The sequence below is a fragment of the Rhinopithecus roxellana genome, chromosome 15, assembly GCF_007565055.1.
Source record: "Rhinopithecus roxellana isolate Shanxi Qingling chromosome 15, ASM756505v1, whole genome shotgun sequence".
In the NCBI taxonomy this organism is placed as follows: Eukaryota; Metazoa; Chordata; class Mammalia; order Primates; family Cercopithecidae; genus Rhinopithecus; species Rhinopithecus roxellana.
In genome coordinates, this window is record NC_044563.1 from 89,632,489 (window position 1) to 89,651,367 (window position 18,879).

General features: G+C 38.4%; 1 protein-coding gene and 1 non-coding gene across 3 annotated transcripts in view; both read right to left on the minus strand.

Annotated features, from left to right (window-relative positions):
• SBF2 (SET binding factor 2) overlaps positions 1 to 18,879 on the minus strand; it is a 527,862-nt gene that overhangs the window by 62,696 nt on the left and 446,287 nt on the right. For both annotated transcript variants that reach the window (XR_004053641.1, XM_010384825.2), the window contains exons 18-26: positions 18,021 to 18,191; positions 15,943 to 16,205; positions 14,778 to 14,950; positions 13,903 to 13,976; positions 11,251 to 11,446; positions 8,278 to 8,405; positions 6,929 to 7,104; positions 3,296 to 3,441; positions 362 to 560 (exon numbers count right to left, since the gene is read on the minus strand). Coding sequence is in view for 1 of the 2 variants with exons in the window: in XM_010384825.2 (XP_010383127.1) it covers positions 362 to 560; positions 3,296 to 3,441; positions 6,929 to 7,104; positions 8,278 to 8,405; positions 11,251 to 11,446; positions 13,903 to 13,976; positions 14,778 to 14,950; positions 15,943 to 16,205; positions 18,021 to 18,191 (1,526 nt within the window). In the remaining variant the exon portion in view is untranslated. The remainder of the gene's footprint in view (positions 1 to 361; positions 561 to 3,295; positions 3,442 to 6,928; positions 7,105 to 8,277; positions 8,406 to 11,250; positions 11,447 to 13,902; positions 13,977 to 14,777; positions 14,951 to 15,942; positions 16,206 to 18,020; positions 18,192 to 18,879) is intronic.
• On the minus strand, positions 4,484 to 4,545 carry LOC115893732. The gene has a single exon (XR_004053789.1). It is a non-coding gene; the product is annotated as a U7 small nuclear RNA (small nuclear RNA).

Sequence of the window (18,879 nt, forward strand, 5' to 3'; positions counted from 1 at the left end):
GAGTTTGTGGCTCCCCAGTCTACAAAAGACTTTCATGTCTTCTATTGGCCTGGGAAAATCCTGTTCTTCAAGTTATCTTTAGTCATGCTAGAAAAGAAGCAAACTGGGAAGAGAGAGACAAGAGAAATTCATAGAGGGGTGAGTAGTTTACCTTTCACCTTCTTACCTACTGGAGGTACTTTCAGTAAGGTAATTGTTCCAAAAATGCCAATGAGATGCTTGCTCATATCCTGGAAACCCTGTTCTTATTTTCAGGCATTTTTATCTATCTCAGGGCTATGGATGCAAATGGCCTATTAAAGATTCAAATCAGAAGAAAGGAAAGAAGACCTCTTTTTCTCCAGCCCACTGACACACTTACCTCCGGCAGAGTGAATACATCCTGTTGGAGGCAGTAATTCGAAAATACTCGGGTCTTGAACGGGAAGAGCTGCCACTTATGGTTCCTAAACCTAAACGCTGATAGTCTCTGAAACAAGCCTTTTCCACCAACTGTTCCATTGTAGACTTCTCGGAGGCCTTCAGGGTGGTACTTGTGGGGAGCTCACTCTCATCTGAAACTGGGATGGTAGAGATAGATATTGAAGAAATGATTAGCTCAAAGCACAGGATTAAAAACTTCCTTCTGGGCTGGGCATGGTGGCTCACACCTGTAATCCCAGCACTTTGGGAGGCTGAGGTGGGCGGATCACGAGGTCAGGAGTTCGAGACCAGCCTGACCAACATGGTAAAATCTCATCTCTACTAAAACTACAAAAAATTAGCCTGGCGTGGTGGCAGTCACCTGTAATCCCAGCTACTCGGGAGGCTGAGGCAGGAGAATCACTGGAACCCGGGAGGCGGAGGTTGCAGTGAGCTGAGACTGTGCCACAGCACTCCAGCCTGGGCAACCGAGCAAGACTCTGTCTCAAAAACAAACAAACAAACAAACCAAAAAACCCAAAAAAACCCACTTCCTTTTAAAGAAGACCCTTACACCAAGACAGGTTTATATTAGGATGACAAGTATTATGTATATCACAAATTAAATCATATAACTTCTGTGAGGGATTACACTTAAATAAACATAAATTAAAAGTGTAATGAATAGTCAAGAAATAAAATATCAGTAATTCAACTAAAAAATGTCAGGAAAATAATACCATTTAAGTAATTTCTAAAAACAATATAATTTTGAATTCATTACCTACACTGTTCTGTTTCACGCAGGCTTGCTTATTGTCAAATTGCAGTGATTTCCATTTAGGATTCTATAAAAACACTCAAAGTTTGTCAGAGGCTAACCCATCAGTAAAATTTATCTTTTGTATAATCACTATACAAGCTCATCATCCAGATTTCAGTTTACTTTTCAGACCATAAACTTTTATTAGAAATTTCTGGATTAACCAGAAGTTCATTAGAGGGAAAAAGAACTGTATTTCCTCAGAGAGGTATAAAGAAGTTACACTTTTTTCCTGGAAATATTTTTGTTAGAGGATGTGGTGTACGTGGGAAACCCCCTCACAGTTTTACAATCACAGGTTACAGAATCCCTTACGATTTTAGATGTGGAAGAATTTACTCAATAATCAAATATTTTAGGGAGGCTTTTTTTTTTAAAAGGACATTCCTAATTGGTACTGCATGTTCTAACTGAAAAAAAAAAAAAAACAAATTCCATGTTAAAAACTGTCCTAATTTACTTCCTTATTTATTTTGAAAGTAAGAGACATCAAATCAAGCTTTCAAAGTTTTTGAAAATGTACTCAAAGTACTAATGTGCAGGCAAAGATATGGCCCTCTTTCATTAAAATATATTTTAAAAAAGCAGAAAATCAACAGCTGTGTTTCAATTTGTGAACTTCAATTCGTGTTTCAATTTGTGAACTTCACAATGCAATATAATCAGGTATCAATTCTGTGTTGGCCTTTTATTTTCAGAGGAGCAAAGAACATTATATAATTTTGTCTTTTAGTAGAATAATTATCATAGAATAATAAGTTTTGTTCCATGAAACATAAAAAAATTGAGTTAGAAGAGTCAATAGTGATGGGTAGCAACACTATTTTTATGGCTTGACATACGACTGTGAAAAGATCAGGGTTTCAACAAATGGTTATTTTAGTAATGTAATGGTGAGTATTTTCACTGCCCCCATAGGCAAGCTTGTAGGTACACATTCTCACCCAGGGCATGCATACATACATACAAAACTACATAGGTTCTTTTTTTTTTTTTTTTGAGGCAGAGTCTTGTTCTGTCCGACCCAGGCTGGAGTGCAATGGTGCCATCTCGGCTCACTGCAACCTTCTCCTCCCAAGTTCAAGCAATTCTCATGCCTCAGCCTCCTGAGCAGTTGGGACTACAGGTGCATGCCACCATGCCTGGCTAAAATTTTATTTTAGTAGAGACAGGGTTTTGCCATGTTGGCCAGGCTGGTCTTGAACTCCTGGCCTCAAGTGATCTGCCTGCCTTAGCCTCCCAAAGTGCTGGGATTATAGGCATGAGCCACTGGGCCCAGCCCACATAGCTTCTTTATCCCAGCAACTGAAAATGGAGACCTGTTAGCCAGTGCTTTCTCTAAAGATGAGGTTTCTTTTTAAAAATGTTGTTGTTAGTAGTAGTAGTTCTTACATAACCACTGGTGACTGATTCTAAGATCCTGAGGGAAAAAAAGGGTGTAATGGCATTCTGCCTCCCATTATATCAGCTTTTCTGTAGTGCTGATTCCATAGCCTATTTGATACCGGGTTAAGAATGGGAAACAGTCACTCAGACATTTTGCTACTAGCTTTCTGCCTCTATTTTTCCTACTCAGAGGTATTGTAGCTATTCGTTCAAATATTTAGCAAGTATTTTTTCTTATGACCTAAGTATTCCTTCATCTTAGGTCCCCCATTTTGATTAAGAGCACCAACAATGTTCTTACCAAAAACTGAAATCTTCAACTTGAAATGTTCAATGTCCTTACCTTAAATTCTTATTCTAGAAGAATAAGATACAGGGGACTACCCTATACCTAAATTTCCCATGCAGTGAGGTTTCCTTCTTTCTTCCTTTAATGAGACCCACATAAAAATGACCAATTAGCTGTATGGATTTAGTAAAGAAGAAGTATAATTTAACAAAATATTACCTGAACAATGGAATACTGGGAAAATATTTTTCCCCCACTTCTAAGAAGCTGGTAAGTGCTTCCATCTTCTCATGAGATCTAGGTTTTCGTGAATCAAAATTTAAGTGCAACTACATTTTAGTCTCTTATTCATATAAGAAAGTTGAATAATGAAGGAAATTCAAGTTCTCACATACCAGATACATCATCATCTTCATTCCATCCAGGACGATTTACTCTTTCTTCCACAATTGTCCCTGTCTTCTTCTTCAGTAAATATTGCCGTCCAATTGTCATTTTCCCTGCCCTTTTGGCACCTTTCACAATTGTTTTTGAGAAGGTACTACAAGTCATGAAACCAAAGAGAATGTTAACTTAATATAAAAGCACTACTTGTATTGTTGATACCTACTTAGCTCAAATTGTTTCTTTTCCTTTCCCACAGCCACTACTGGTCCAGACTTTTGTTAAGCCTCTCCTTCTTTAGGTTATTTTTAATATGGCAGTAGACTAATTTCCCATAAAACATCATTGTCATCAGGACACTGTCTTAGGCAAAACGTGCAGGAAAACGTAAAGTGAGATACAAACTACTTATCACCCCATATCTAAACTCCTTGGTTTGGCTTTTGGGGAGGACTGCCCTGAACCCACTCTGGTTATCCCCATGCCACTGTCCCTACCACAGTTCCCACAAAGCATGCTTGTTGGAGTCCTCCTACATGGAAAGCTAGCCTGCCTGCTTCTCTACTTACTCAAATTCTCTTTCTACCAACTCCCAAGACTTTCTCTGAGATCATATGACCTTCATAGTTGGCAACACATTTGCTTATTTCTTAACTGTTTTAAGTGTGTATATGTGATGTCCTGACTCTGATTAGCTGTAAACCTTAAGAAGCATAGAAAAATAATATAATTCCCCTTTTTTGAGAGGATAAAAATAAATCAGAAACTTGAGTATCCTTTTGAGAATCAGCTTTAATTAAAGGGAAATTAAGATGTAAATCATTTGGACCTAAAAGTACTTTATTTATTCAAACACTTTACCCCTTCTTGCTGACAGAAAATCTAGGCAATCCAGAGAATTAAACAGAGAACCTATTTCCTGACTAATCAGATGGAGGTGAAGATTCTGAAGACTGTTCTTCTCTATCACAAAGAACTCTTCTGGTGTTTTCCTGCCATTCAGTAAAAAGTGATAAGGCTTCTTTTATTGTCAAAACAGTTTCACCAGACTCTGTCTTTAGTTATTTGCAATGTAAACCTGAAGGTTATGAAACAAGTTTGAGATAACTGCTGGGAAGCATAAAATACTGATATTTGCTAAATTAAACTTATTGTAAGTCACTTGTATAACTCTTATTTTTATTTTTAAATTTTTATTAGTGGGCTTTCTGGCAAAAAATGGAAAGCCTGCTAGACAAATTCCAAAAGAGCTGTAACACTAGGTATAATTTAAACTCTATGGGAGTTTTGAAATTTTTTCCCAGCTAAAGCTATATCTTTTGTTTCATATACCCAGGCAACACTTAAAATTTTTTTTTTGTTTGTTTTTTTTTGTTTTTGTTTTTGTTTTTTTTTTTTTTGAGACAGAGTCTCGCTCTGTCGCCCAAACTAGAGTGCAGTGGCCAGATCTCAGCTCACTGCAAGCTCCGCCTTTCGGGTTCATGCCATTCTCCTGCCTCAGCCTCCCGAGTAGCTGGGACTATAGGCGTCCGCCACCTTGCCCGGCTAGTTTTTTTTTTTGTATTTTTTAGTAGAGACGGGGTTTCACCGGGTTAGCCAGGATGGTCTCGATCTCCTGACCCTGTGATCCGCCCATCTCGGCCTCCCAAAGTGCTGGGATTACAGGCTTGAGCCACTGCGCCCGGCCTTAAAATTTTTAAATTGCTATATCTCTGTTGCAGCTAATACAACAGGCTTGATACAGGTATATATTTCTGAAACTAATATAAATATACATGTTTCTGATAGTTTGTAAATGTAAAATATCACACAAAGCTTTCTCCCTTCCATTGAAGGCTGAGATAACAAACATCATAGGCTCCTCTGCGACCCTATGGTGCTAAGACAAGATGCTTGGCCCACTGCTGTAAATCCCTAGGAACTTGGTCATGCTTCAGCATACCATACCTGGATATTTCTGGTCTCCTTTGCTTACCAGGTAATACAGGTGGCTAGCTGCGCAACTGAGAAATAATATACTGTCTGAAACCTCAAATCTTCTATAATCCCCAATCTACCCTTCTTTCAGGCAAAAGGAAGGGTCTCTTTTCCAAAGTCTGCAAAGCTCTCCCTAGTATTGTAATTTGTATCGGCAGATGCCCACATTCTACATGGTTAACAAAGAATGAAATTTTAGCCCTTATATTTTATCACTGATGGAAGATAACTTAAAACAATTGTTATTTTGTAATAACTGAAGTTTAAAACTTTCAACATAAATTTCTAAAAACTTTCTAGAAAATAAGGGTTCATACTAAAGAAATATGACAACGAAATGCAATGCCTGATCCTGGATTAGATCCTGGACCAGCAATAAAAAAGTTTAGGTACTGGCCGGGCGTGGTGGCTCAAGCCTGTAGTCCCAGCACTTTGGGAGGCCGAGATGGGCGGATCACAAGGTCAGGAGATCGAGACCATCCTGGCTAATACGATGAAACCCCGTCTCTACTAAAAACTACAAAAAACTAGCCGGGCGACGAGGTGGGCGCCTGTAGTCCCAGCTACTTGGGAGGCTGAGGCAGGAGAATGGCGTAAACCCAGGAGGCGGGGCTTGCAGTGAGCTGAGATCCGGCCACTGCACTCCAGCCTGGGCAGCAGAGCCAGACTCCATCTCAAAAAAAAAAGAAAAAAAAAAAAAAAAGTTTAGGTACTAAACTAAAAAAGGATCATTAACACAATGTGAATATAGACTCTGGGTTAGGTAAAAGTTTTATATTAATTAAATTTTCCGGTTTTGATTACTGTGCTTATGTAAGATAATGTTGGGCAAGGGGAGAGAGGGCATTAGGACAAATACCTAACACATGTGGGACTTAAAACCTAGATGATGGGTTGATGGGTGCAGCAAACCACCATGGCACATGTATACCTATGTAACAAACCTGCGCGTTCTGCACATGTATTCCAGAACTTAAAGTATAATAAATAAATTTAAAAAATAAAATAAAAAAATAAAAAGATAATGTCTTTGTTCTTAGGAAATATATTTAAGGATAAATATATTCCTTAATGTATTTATGTGATGTACTTAAGGATAAAGGGACATCTTATATCTAACTCAAATGGCTCAAAAAAAATATATGTATATATAAGAGAGAGAATGATAAACAAATGGACCAAAGTAGAAACTACTGGTGAATCTGGGTAAAATATACACAGAAATTCTTTGTACTACTGTTATGAATTTTCTGTAAGTTTGGAATGTTCAAAAGAGTTACGTAAAACAGAAAATAAAGCCTCCTGTTTCTAGATAAAAGCAAATCTGTCCACTGGGCCTGGATATTAATAAAAGCTGAAGGGATTGGTCAAAAGCATTTAGAAAGTGATAATATGGAAAAAAGAGAAAATAGAATTTCACATTCTAAAAAAGGATTATGAGCAATGGACACGACAGTCAAAGCCTCTGATAGCTTTCAGTGTTTGAAACTTGCTACATTTATCAATGCTGCTGTTCCATAACTTCATGATCTTGGCCCCATGGCTTGACAGAAACAGAATAGTGAATGAAAAGAACAATTGCTTACACCTGGACACAAAGGATAGGTCACTCCTTTTGCAATCAATTATGGGAGGGCTGAAATTAACAGACTCGTCTTTCTTCTTACCGAAAAGAAGTGTTCTTTTCCTTCTGTTTTGGTAAAATTATTTGTGGGGTAGTCTGTCCAGCAGCAAAAGCAAAGGTGCTGAAAATGGACTGAGGATAACGGAACTTCATCAGCTGTTTCTTAAAGATCTCTACCACTTCTGGGCTGACTTCTTCATCAAATGCTACCTTAATCAACTAGAAGCAAAAGAGATTAAACACAAAAGAAGCATTAAGGATTTCCAGGCAACTTTCCCCCAAACAACAGAATATAATAACACAAAATGGCAAGACTGGAGGTTGAAGGGACTTTGGATAACATGCAATACAATTTTTAAATTTTTAAAAATAAAAGGCTCAAAAAGGTTTACTTGCCATAAAGGGCTAGTTGGCAAGGAAAATCATGTATCTTCAAGTCAGTTTCTTAATGATTATTCTTCTACAATGGGATAGGGAATTGTACTAGCAAACATGCCCTTCTAATTTCTCAACTGGTTGGTTCCAGATAGAGAATTTGGCCTAATAAGGACTCTTCCTACCCAGATACAACAAATGTAGGAAGAAAAAAAATCCATTTGACTAGAATCCTAATCAGTACAGCTAGGCAATATTCAAGTGTGGAGTTCTTTGGAAGGTGGAACAGTGAGGAAATCCTTAGGCAGCCAATGCTTTCAGGTGATGAGAGGTCTGGAGCCTAAAGATCAGCAGTCTTACATTTCACACAATTAGCACAGAAGCCAATAGGAGAGATCCTTGACTAGAAGGGATGAGGCAAGAACTGAAATCTGAGAAGTGATGAAGAATAAGAAAAGCAAAATATTACAAACTGAGAATTTAAAAAAAGGAAAAACTAAGAAAAGGTCCTTCTTCCAGGGTCTGGTTTGCATTAGTGATTCTACAAAGTTCTGATATAGTCATAAACCCCTGGAAAACTTCTTGCTTTATCAGGGGTATGCAACTAGTACCAACAGAACTTTAGCCCTAGCTACACTTTCTACCTTTCCATAGAACAGCCACATGGCGTTTCCTTCAAAACAGATGCCAAGACAACTGCTTTTTATCTAAAGGCTTCATCAAACAGGTACTGAGGTATAACTTGGGAGAGAATAAGAACCAATTGTATGTGTCTAAGTTTCTAAGATCACCATTATTGAGTATCTGTTGGTACTCTGAGTTCACTAAGGGGCTCCAGGGATTAAATCCAATACCATTCATGAGTTTACTCAGTTGATGATTACCCTCTCAGAGCCTATGACCTTCCCCATTCTTATCCTCGAAACTTCTGAGCACATGACCACAGAAAATGGCCACAATATCATTTGACTTTTGAAAATTTTTGAATAGTAAAACAATGGCTTCCTTTTTTAATACCTGAAAAGATGCTGATGTGATCTGCAGTCCTTCTTGCATGTTCTGCTGTAGCTGGTTCTGCATTGTAATCTTCTTCTCCTTGGTGATGGAGGCAATGGGAAAGCTCCGCACAACTGTCTGCTCACCCACTGTAAACAGACAGGACACAGCTTTAGCAACAACACTTTATAGCTCACTTCTAGAGTATCTACTGCTCACTTCATCAATCACTGCTGGAGAAATGAATTTGAAGAGGACACTGCCCAGGGATGCAGTGAAAGCAAGTGCCCTTCACTCCAGGAAAGGATTATGTCTCAGGAGTGGCAAGTGACTTACATTTCACACAATTAGCATAGGAGGCAATAGAAGGGATCCTTGACCAGAAGGAATGAGGCAAGAACTGGAATTCTTGGAAATCTGAGAAGTTAGAGACAAGTGACTTGCCACTCCTGAGACAGAATCCTTTCCTGGAGTGAAGAAACTGTCACAGCCTGACTGCCTTCATTCTTTCTATCTCCCCAACCTACTGTGTGCCACACAAGATCACCCGGTTCAAGGCAATTTTATAGAAAGGGAGGTTTTGTTCAAAAAAAGAAAAAGTACTCCTCAAGTATTGAAAAGACATCCAAGATATTTAATGTAAGGATGAAGCAAAAGAGAACAGGTTTTTAAAGTTTGTTTCCATATATGGTAAAAGGTGTTATACTATATATGTGTGACTTTGGAAAACAAGCCTGGACTTAGGCGCAAGATTTTTAGGAGTTTATTGAAGCAAACATGGGAAAATATAAATAATTATTTATCAAGTACCTGAGGTTACGAAGATGAGAGTCTAGAAAAAGGTAGCACACTCAAGACCTCCCTTGAAGAGCTTCCAATTTCCCGTGGGAGGAGAGTCACATGCAGAATATAATAATATGTGGTTAGCTCTTACGTTTGAGGGAACAGACTACAGGGATTTAAATATTTCAGAGAAGGATCTCTACGTGCTAGATGGATAGAAAATGATTTCTGGGAGAAGTGAGGGAGAAGATGAGCTTTAAAGGAAGTGTAGAATCTGGATTTGCAGAAGGGAAAGGAAGAGCATTTTAGGCAGTGGTAGAGGAACATAACAGGAGTGGTAATGAACAAGGCCTCCCAGCTAGTAGGCCAGGATAGGGAGGAGGTGGGGAGATGTGAACTAGGTTCATCTTATTTAACAGCCCACACATTTCTTCATTTATTATAATCAGAATCCTAATTCCCTGGATCTATCAACCTATAATCTAGAAAAATTCTGACTATCTTTTTACATCAAGCTCATATCTAGAGGCTAAAGTCAGGATGTACATAGGATTTAAGTTCTAGGATGTATTTAACACCTACATTTATATAACATGTAAAATTATAATATTTATATGTGTCATCAAAGGAGAAATTTTAAATTAGAAATTTAAAAGGAAATAAAAATATTTTCTATGACAAAAATAATTTTCCTAAGTGAAATTAATCCAAAATTTGAAAGGAAAAAGCCAGAGAATATGAGATTTCACACTAAGCATGACTTTAAAATAAATTACAACAATTTAAATGACCACGTAAGTATCACATGTTTATGTGTCCAAAATGTATGTTTATGGCCATTAATCTCACAAAAGTCCTACTATAAAAAATTGTAAGTACTGTATGGTTTCTTTTAGAAGTACGTTTACTTTCAAATACGATTTGTGTACAGCAATATGAAGGAGTGGGCTAAGACATTTTTTTTCCTTTTCACTTTTTCAAAATAAGCAGAACTATTCTTACAAATTCATCTTTTCTTATTTAATTTTATGAACTTGTTGCACATTATATGGTAAGCAGTCTTTTATGACTGATATACTAAATCATCTTGATTCTATTCAACCTAGGGGTAATGCAACTGTTAAGATTTAAAAGAGAATACATTTTATATATCTGAATTCAATTGTCCAACAAATGAGTAGTACATAGTGCATACTCATCATATGCTACTAAATACATAATTTTAGAGGAGAAAGGCACTTTAGTGACCATTTAGCCCAATGGTTCTCAATCACAATCACTTGTGGGGCTAAAGAAATACACAGATGCCTGGGTCTCCCCATTTCTACTGCTTCAGATTCTAATTCAATTGTTTGAGGGTTGGGCCCAGAAACTGGTATTTTTTTTTAAAGATTTCCAGATAATTCAAATATGTAGTCAATGTTAAGAACCACTGAATTATCACCAAAGAAAGCCCAATCTCCCAATTTTATAAAAGAGGAAAACAAAGTACAAAAATGTTAAGTGACTCAAGTCACTGAGCTCTGACTTGGAGTCCTATTGCTTTGCCCAAAAGTCTTAATTATGTGCTTTTCCTCTCAAAAAGAGCATTTTACATACAGACTATAGTGACTTTAAGAAGATAATGTAGATTACTTCTGGTAGGGCATGCTATTCCTTTCTAATATAGAAGGCTGTACTGAATAGCAGAAAATAGAAATAGAAGTTATAGGAGTTTGGCAAGTAGAAGAGAAGTTGTCTGCCAAAAGGGAAGTGGGGTTAATTGGAATGGAATAAGAGGGAAGTGGGATTGGTGCTGGACAACCTTGTGATGGTCAGCATATCCTTCCACAAAAAGGTTCAAGTATCTGCAAGACCTTAGTTTTACAGTTAACTGTAGGACTCAGAAAGTGGAGACAAACCAGTAAGGAATATATTCAGCAGTTAGAGTGAATATCTCTAGGTTATAATACTCTGCCCCATGAAATTATGATCATTTCAACAAATGAACCCTTGATTTATTGTTTAGAAGACAACCCTTTGTTCTTCAAGTAAAAAACTATGACCCAAATTATCACTAGCTCTGTTCAACTAAAGTATTTCACCAAAATACCTGTGTGGCAAAAAGCTTACTTTGGATTTAAAATGATCTGCAAATCACTGTGCACAGCTGGGATCGAAACCTCATGTACCACACAGATATCCATGTTCTGATGGCATATTGAGTCATACCTAACTGATCATGGGGGGTTCCCCTGAAGAGAATTCTGTATGTGGTGAGGAACAAGGCTCCTTCTGCTGGCAGGAGCTGAGGGCCTCCAAGAAGACCTCCAGTAGCTTCTTCTCTTCCATCAGGATCCAGCAAGACTCGAAGACCCTCACAGACAATTTCTTCCCCTGGCAGCAGAGCAGGTCTAAGAATCTTGGGCTTACAACAGAAAAAGAATGATTGACTGATTGACAAATTGATTGATTTTTAGAGACAGGGTCTTGCTCTGTTGCCCAGCCTAGAATACAGTAGTGCAATCATAATTCACTGCAGCATCAAACTCCTGGGCTCAAAAAATCCTCTGACCTCAGCCTCAGGAGTAGCTGAGACTACAGGCATGCACCACTATGCCTGGCTGATTTTTAAATTTTTTTGTACAGACAGGATCCTCCTACATTGCCCAGGCTGGTCTCAAACTCCTGGCCTCAAGCAATACTCCTGCCCCAGCCTCCCAAAGTGCTACCTGGCTAGAGAAAGTATTGTAAACACAACTTTTGTGGAGTTTCTAATACTCAGACCATGGTGATCTTTTCAATTATAGACCCAAAAATCTTAAGCCAGACTTCCCAGATAGTCACATGAGAAAGCTGATTTGGTAAGAGGCAGAAATGAAGTTTATATATCCAAATGTGGGAGGATTCTTTGCAGAACTGTCTAAAAGTAAAATCAGTGGGAAATAACTCAAATATCTGAAATATTCATTCAATGAAACATTCTGTAACCTTTAAAATATGACATAGATCTGTATGTGTTGACATGGAAAAATATTCAGAAGGCCTGGTGCAGTGGCTCACGCCTGTAATCCCACCACTTTGGGAGGCCAAGGCAGGTGGATCACCTGAGGTCAGGAGTTCCAGACCAGCCTGGCCAACATGGTGAAACCCTGCCTCTACTAAAAATACAAAAATTAGCTGGGTGTGGTGGCAGGCGCCTGTAATCCCAGCTACTCATGAGGCTGAGGTAGGAGAATTGCTTGAACCTGAGAGGGGGAGGTTGCAGTGAGCCAAGATCACGCTACTGCACTCCAGCCTGGGCGACAAAGCAAGACTCCATCTCAAAAAAAAAATAAAAAAAATAAAAAAAAATTCCAGAATACATTGATAAGTTAGAAACCAGTATGTACATTATAATCTCATTTCTGGAAAAAGAAAAGGAATTGTAAGACTGTGAACTAAACTATTAAAGGCAATGGTATCATAGTTAAGGGTGGAGGTGGAGGTAGTATAGGGAGGACTACAAGGGACTTTCACTTTGTACAATGTGTATTTCTTTTATGCTCAAATTTATACAAAGAACATTATTACTTTTGAAATTATTTGGATATTATTATTTCTGTTTCTGAAAAAAAAAAAAAAATATGGACGAACTTTTAACAAGACCTGTCCTTCTTGGCCACGTAATGAACATTTACACAACTCAGGAAATTCTGACTCAGTAACCACATAATACATTCCTCTGAAGAGTTTAGGGCTAGGAAAAAAAATCTCCCCTGAATGTCTAATATGCTTATTTTTTACTAAGCAATAAACACTAATCAGCAGTATTCTTTTTGTTGGCTCTAGTGAGTTTAGAGCTAAATGTAAAGCCAAAGTATAATAATCACTATGTCTCAGGTTTCTGTTAGAATTATATTCCTACCTATCTGGCTTCTGCTCGCTCCTATGAATGAATGAATGAATGAATGAATGAATGAATGAAATGAATTTACTTATTTATTTATTTATTTGTTTATGAGACTGGGTCTTGCTCTGTCACCCAGACTGGAGTGCAATGACATGATCTCAGTTCACTGCAGCCTCAACCTCTTGGCCTCAAGTGATCCTCCCACCTTGGCCTCCTGAGTATCTGGAACTACAGATAACACTACCATGGTTGGCTAACTTTTAAATTATTTTTTGACGAGATGGGGTTTCATCATGTTGCCCAGGCTGGTCTCAAACTCCTGGCTCAAGTCATCTGTCTGCCTTGGACTACCAAAGTGTTGGGATTATAGGCGTGAGCCATGGCTCCTGGCCTCAATTTGTTTTTGTTCTATTATAAAGTTCTGTTATATAGGCAACAGTAGACCATAGTCTACTGGCACCAGACTACAAAGTAATCATCTGAGAGCCTTGTTAAAACACAGATTCCCAGACATGTCCCGGGGTATTCCGATTCAGGAGGGTGAGGTTGGGTCCAGGACTCTGAATTTTTAATAGACTTTCCAGCTGTTTGGGATGTATAGTCAGATTCAGAAACCTAGGTTTTTTATGATAATTGCCTTAAATCCTTTTTTAGGGGTGGGGGAGGGGGAGAAAATAGGCACAAAATAAAATCTTGGGTTGGGCTTAGAGGTTAGAAATGTTCCTAATTTATGCTCTGCCTATAAAAGTAGACTCAGTGAGAGGTTATTATCGCTCCTTTGTTGAATCCAAGAAAAGATTCTGTTCCTATTTCAGTATCCTTTTTATAAGGTTCTATATGACAAATTCCTCTGAAAGTTTAACATATCATTAACACTGGAGCTAGTGTCTGTAAAAGGTTAGGTGAACACACTTTCCTGGCACACAGCAGTCTATCGTTTGTTTTTAAGAAGAGAGGCTATACCCTGAAAGCATGTAGTCTGGAATTATTACCTTCTGAATAGGTGGAAGTCTTCTGCTTTCTCGATGTACTGCTTCCAGGGTCTCAATGTGCATAGCTACAATTCCTAGGATAAGTCAGAGTATTCAAAATGAGAGAACACAGACAAGGAGAATAAAAACAAATTCTGGATATTTTAGAATTAAAAGTTAATTAAAGTTTAGTGGTTCCTCAAAAAAGTTAAAGAGAATTACCATTATGACCCAGCAATTCCACTTCTACATACATACCCCAAAGAAATGAAAGTAAGGACTCAAACAGATACTTACATGTGGATATTCATGTATTATTATTTATAATAGCTAAAAGGGAGGGAGAAACAACTCAAATGTCCATCAACAGATGAATGGATAAAATGTGGGACAGCTATACCACGGAAAATTACTCAGCCATAAAAAGGAATGAAATTCTGATACATGCCACAACACGTATGAACCTTAAAAACATTATGCTAAGTGAAATAAACCAAATCTGAAAGTACAAATAGCATCTAAGTCCACTTATGTGAAATACCTAGAACAGGCAACTTTATAGAGACAGAAAATACATTAGAAGCTACCAGGGGCTGCAGGATGGGGAAAGAGGAGTTATTGCTTAATGGGTAGAGTGTTTGGGGTAATAGTTTTAGAAACAGATAATAGTGATGGCTGCACAACACTGTAAATGTAATTAATGCCACTGAATTGTACACTTAGATTGTTTTATGTTATATATGTATTTTACAACAATTTAAAAACATTTTAAAAACTAATCAGAAAATAAATAAATAGCATGGCTGAACTACATGGAAGACATGTATTGCCAGGTTTTATGCTGAAACTCAATAATCTTCAATATTCTGATTCTCTAATATCTGCAAAGTGATTACCTGGTATCATGCAATGAAGGCTCTTGATGTGATCCTGAGTAACTCCACTCTCTGTACAAACTTTGTCAATAAATCGGGTAATGAATCGCACAACAGAATTGGCAATGTCATTATTCTCTGAATCTTCAAACCCACTCTCTGTATCATAGCTCTCAGCTACACTTCCTGCAATACTAAGACAGTCAAGGAAAGAAATCATGGTCAGTACTCAAATGCAACAAATGACTACTATATAGTAGTCAATTTACATAGCAATTGAAATATGATCAAAGAGATGTCTACTCAAGTAGAAGGCTCACTTAACTCCATGGCTCCTTGGTAAGTCATGGTGATAAAACACAATGTTCTACTTGTCTACATTTGGAAACTACTGTCAGGCATTATCCTTTGGACCCAGATTTGTTTCTGTAAGGAATACCTTTTGTCACTCTCCCAAAAGGAACCCAGGAACCACAGAAAATAAACCAAGAGAGGATTCTCTCATTTATTATGGACTACCTGGGCCTTCTAAAGCAACCTGTCCTCCCAAGTTAATTATTACATAGAAACCAAGTAATATGGCTATCTTTGGCAACTTGGCAACTGAGGAACATGTTTCCTGGTAGGCAAAGTAAGAGAATTTTTCTCAGCAACAAGCATATTCTTCGGTATGTAAGGACCAAACTGTCCTATGAACCCTTCTCTTGCCAGGATTTATCACTCTCTGAGTAAACTGCAACCCATTTGGGTTTTAGTTTCAGTGGTATGAGAACTCACTGGAGGGTCGAGACACAGAAGGCATGGTTGTGGATATGACTATAAGGTTGAGGAAAAGGAAGGCTGAGAAACAAACTCACTTTTGCAAGAAGGTGCTCACTAATTTCTCTGGAATGATTTCTGTAAATTGCTTTGGCAGACAGTAACTAAAGGGCTGGATCAGTAATGGGTGAGATATTTGGAAAAATTAGGTCATAAAAAAGAAGAGAGTGTGGGAAGTGGTTAAGAATAGTAGGATGAAGTGAATCTTTTAGAGAGAAAAGCTGAACAAGTCCAAAGGTGAGGAAAAAATGGTTAACTTTTGAAATATGTACAGCAGTATTTGCTCAAAATGTTTAATATTATCTGTCAAGCCAAGACTGGCCCCAAGAAGAGTAGGAGGAGGGTCTGTGTGTTCACATTTTGGTACCTGTTTGTGACAATGCTGTTGCTTCCGCTCTCCCAGTCACCTGGTGCTGATGTTCTTAGGAGCTTGTTTTTACTTGTGTCGAGTGGAACTAGCAGGTTTACCATTAGGTTTGCAAAGTGAATGGCCTGACTAAAGACAGTGCTTTCCTCATGTTGCACTAGCTCTTGCTGAGTTAACTTGCTCAGGGTAGGCCAAAGGCGTAGTTGCTCAGCTGCCAGGTCCATTGCTGTCTTCTCCTGATATTGGTTATCAGGAAGCTTATCCTAAAAAATAAAGCAACACAATCCAAAAGAGAACCATCACTTCAGGTGAGCTTAAAAAACATAGATGTTTTAAATAACTATTCTATTAAATGCTTACATCAGCAAAAATGAAAACATAAAACATAACAACCACAAAACAAAACCTAGTCTTTCCCAGATCCAACAGGCCTTGAGTGGAACTATGTGACAAACCTCAGAAAGCAGCAGCAAAGCACCTTACAGCTTGTGAAGAGCTGGTATGTCTATGGTCTCACTTGTACCTAACCTAGGGCTGGCTCCGGGATAGACTTCTTTAGAATGGCTGGCAAAGTAGCAGTGACATGTGTTTGCTCTATGAATTCTTTCGAGATGTGTCAATATTACCATTACAGCTGCTTAAAAAATTATCGAAAGCACCCCCAAAGCCCAATAAATTTCTGAAGTATAATGATAATCAGCCTTTAAGGCTGCTTTAAATTCAATTCATGAGGATAATTTCTAACACTTATTATTACTGCATGCCAGGTACTCTTCAATGCACTTTATATATTAGACACTAAAATCTCATAATAATCATGTTCATTTTACCAGTGAGGAAATAAGGCACAGTGAAGTAACATGACTTGACCCAAACCAGAGAGCTAGTAAATGATATTTTAAACTTTCAGAGTATTTAAAACTACTCTTTCAAATTAAAAACAATTTCCTTGATTTTAAAATATTTTCTGATATTTTTCATAAAAATATTTTATGCTGATGAAACAGAAACATATAGAATATTCCTAGAAGAAGACCTAGATTTATTACTGGCATTTTTAAAAAATAGAACTACTAGACTGGGCGTGGTGGCTCAAGCCTGTAATCCCAGCACCTTGGGAGGCCGAGACGGGCGGATCACAAGGTCAGGAGATCGAGACCAATCTGGCTAACCCGGTGAAACCCCGTCTCTACTAAAAATACAAAATACTAGCCGGGTGAGGTGGCGGCCACCTGTAGTCCCAGCTACTTGGGAGGCTGAGGCAGGAGAATGGCGTAAACCCGGGAGGCGGAGCTTGCAGTGAGCTGAGATCCGGCCACTGCACTCCAGCCTGGGCGACAGAGCAAGACTCCGTCTCAAAAAAAAAAATATAACTACTAAATTTTACATTTATTTTGGAGTCAATTAACGTTAATTTGACATTCCTCCAGGAAAGTTAGCTGCATAGAGAAGTATGCCTGTTATTTTAGGTTTGTTCTTTCTATTCAACTTCCTATAATCATTTCCAGGAAATTCTTATTTATTAAAGTATATTAAAACAATCCGAAGCCTGTAATCCCAGCACTTTGGGAGGTCGAGATGGGCGGATCACGAGGTCAGGATATCGAGACCATCCGGGCTAACACAGTGAAACTCCGTCTCTACTAAAAAATACAAAAAACTAGCCGGGCGAGGTGGCAGGCGCCTGTAGTCCCAGCTACTCCGGAGGCTGAGGCAGGAGAATGGCGTGAACCCGGGAGGCGGAGCTTGCAGTGAGCTGAGATCTGGCCACTGCACTCCAGCCTGGGCGACAGTGCGAGACTCCGTCTCAAACAAAACAAAACAAAACAAAACAAAACAAAACAAAACAAAACAAAACAAAACAATCCTAGTGCTGAAGAACTGAATTAAGAAGTTACTATGGAAAAACACAATGTCTGAAAACAACAGAAGAAAGATATCACAGGGCTCCTTAAATAAAACCCAAATACACTGGTAGGAAGTAGCTAGAGCTTCTTTTTTTTGCCCTGGGAACGTCTGCTTTCCTTAAAGCCAGAATCCTAATCCCACACAATTAGCGTTCTTTTCTTCTCTCTTACCTTTTGCTTCAGATGCGGGGCATGATTGTCTTCCTTGGCTGAGAGATAAAGGGAGCGAACCTGTTCCTGCACTGCATTGTAAAAGGTTGTCTCCCAAAACTGCTGATTTGTCCAAATGGGGTGGTCTTGTACACATGTGTAAGCAAACTGGCTGACTCCAGGGGCAAGTTTCTGTGAGAATACACAAAATATATCACCATGGGGCTGGCAGAATTATAACAGTTCATAAGGTCACAGAGGCCACAGTTAATCATAGATGTGATCAAAGGATTTCTCTAAAGAATATCTTATGGTAGTACAGGCTTAGCAATCAGCAACTTATTCCTTTTTAACTGGCAACTGTGGGCTTGCTGTTGGATCCTTGAGAGTCTTAGTCACTTTATCAAAATGGGTATTTTAGTAACAGCTAAAAATCAAAGCTGTTATTATATCAAATAGAAAATACAGGAAAAGGAGGCACTGTAGATTTAGTGAATATTATTACAATTAGGGCATATAATAAAATCCATCACAATGTAAACATAAAACTCCAGATAATTTAACGTTTCTTCTACTTGGCTTTAGAGTACTCTTTTTAAGAGACAGCAATTGATATGTGAGTGAACCTACAGCTTGGCCTTACACACAGAATGAGGATATAGCATGAATTAGGGACTCAGGAGAACCGCACTTTTCCTACTGCTCATTCCAGCCCATTACCTCCCCACCAAAGCTGCTGCCTGGCTCACATACTCTCTAGAAGACTGTCCTGGGCTTCAAGGGCATTTTCTGGTAACCAAATTTGCACAGGGAAAGATAAACACAAATCAAACCGCCTTCCTTTCAGGGACTTCCTGCTGGGTTTCAGAGTAAGAGTAAA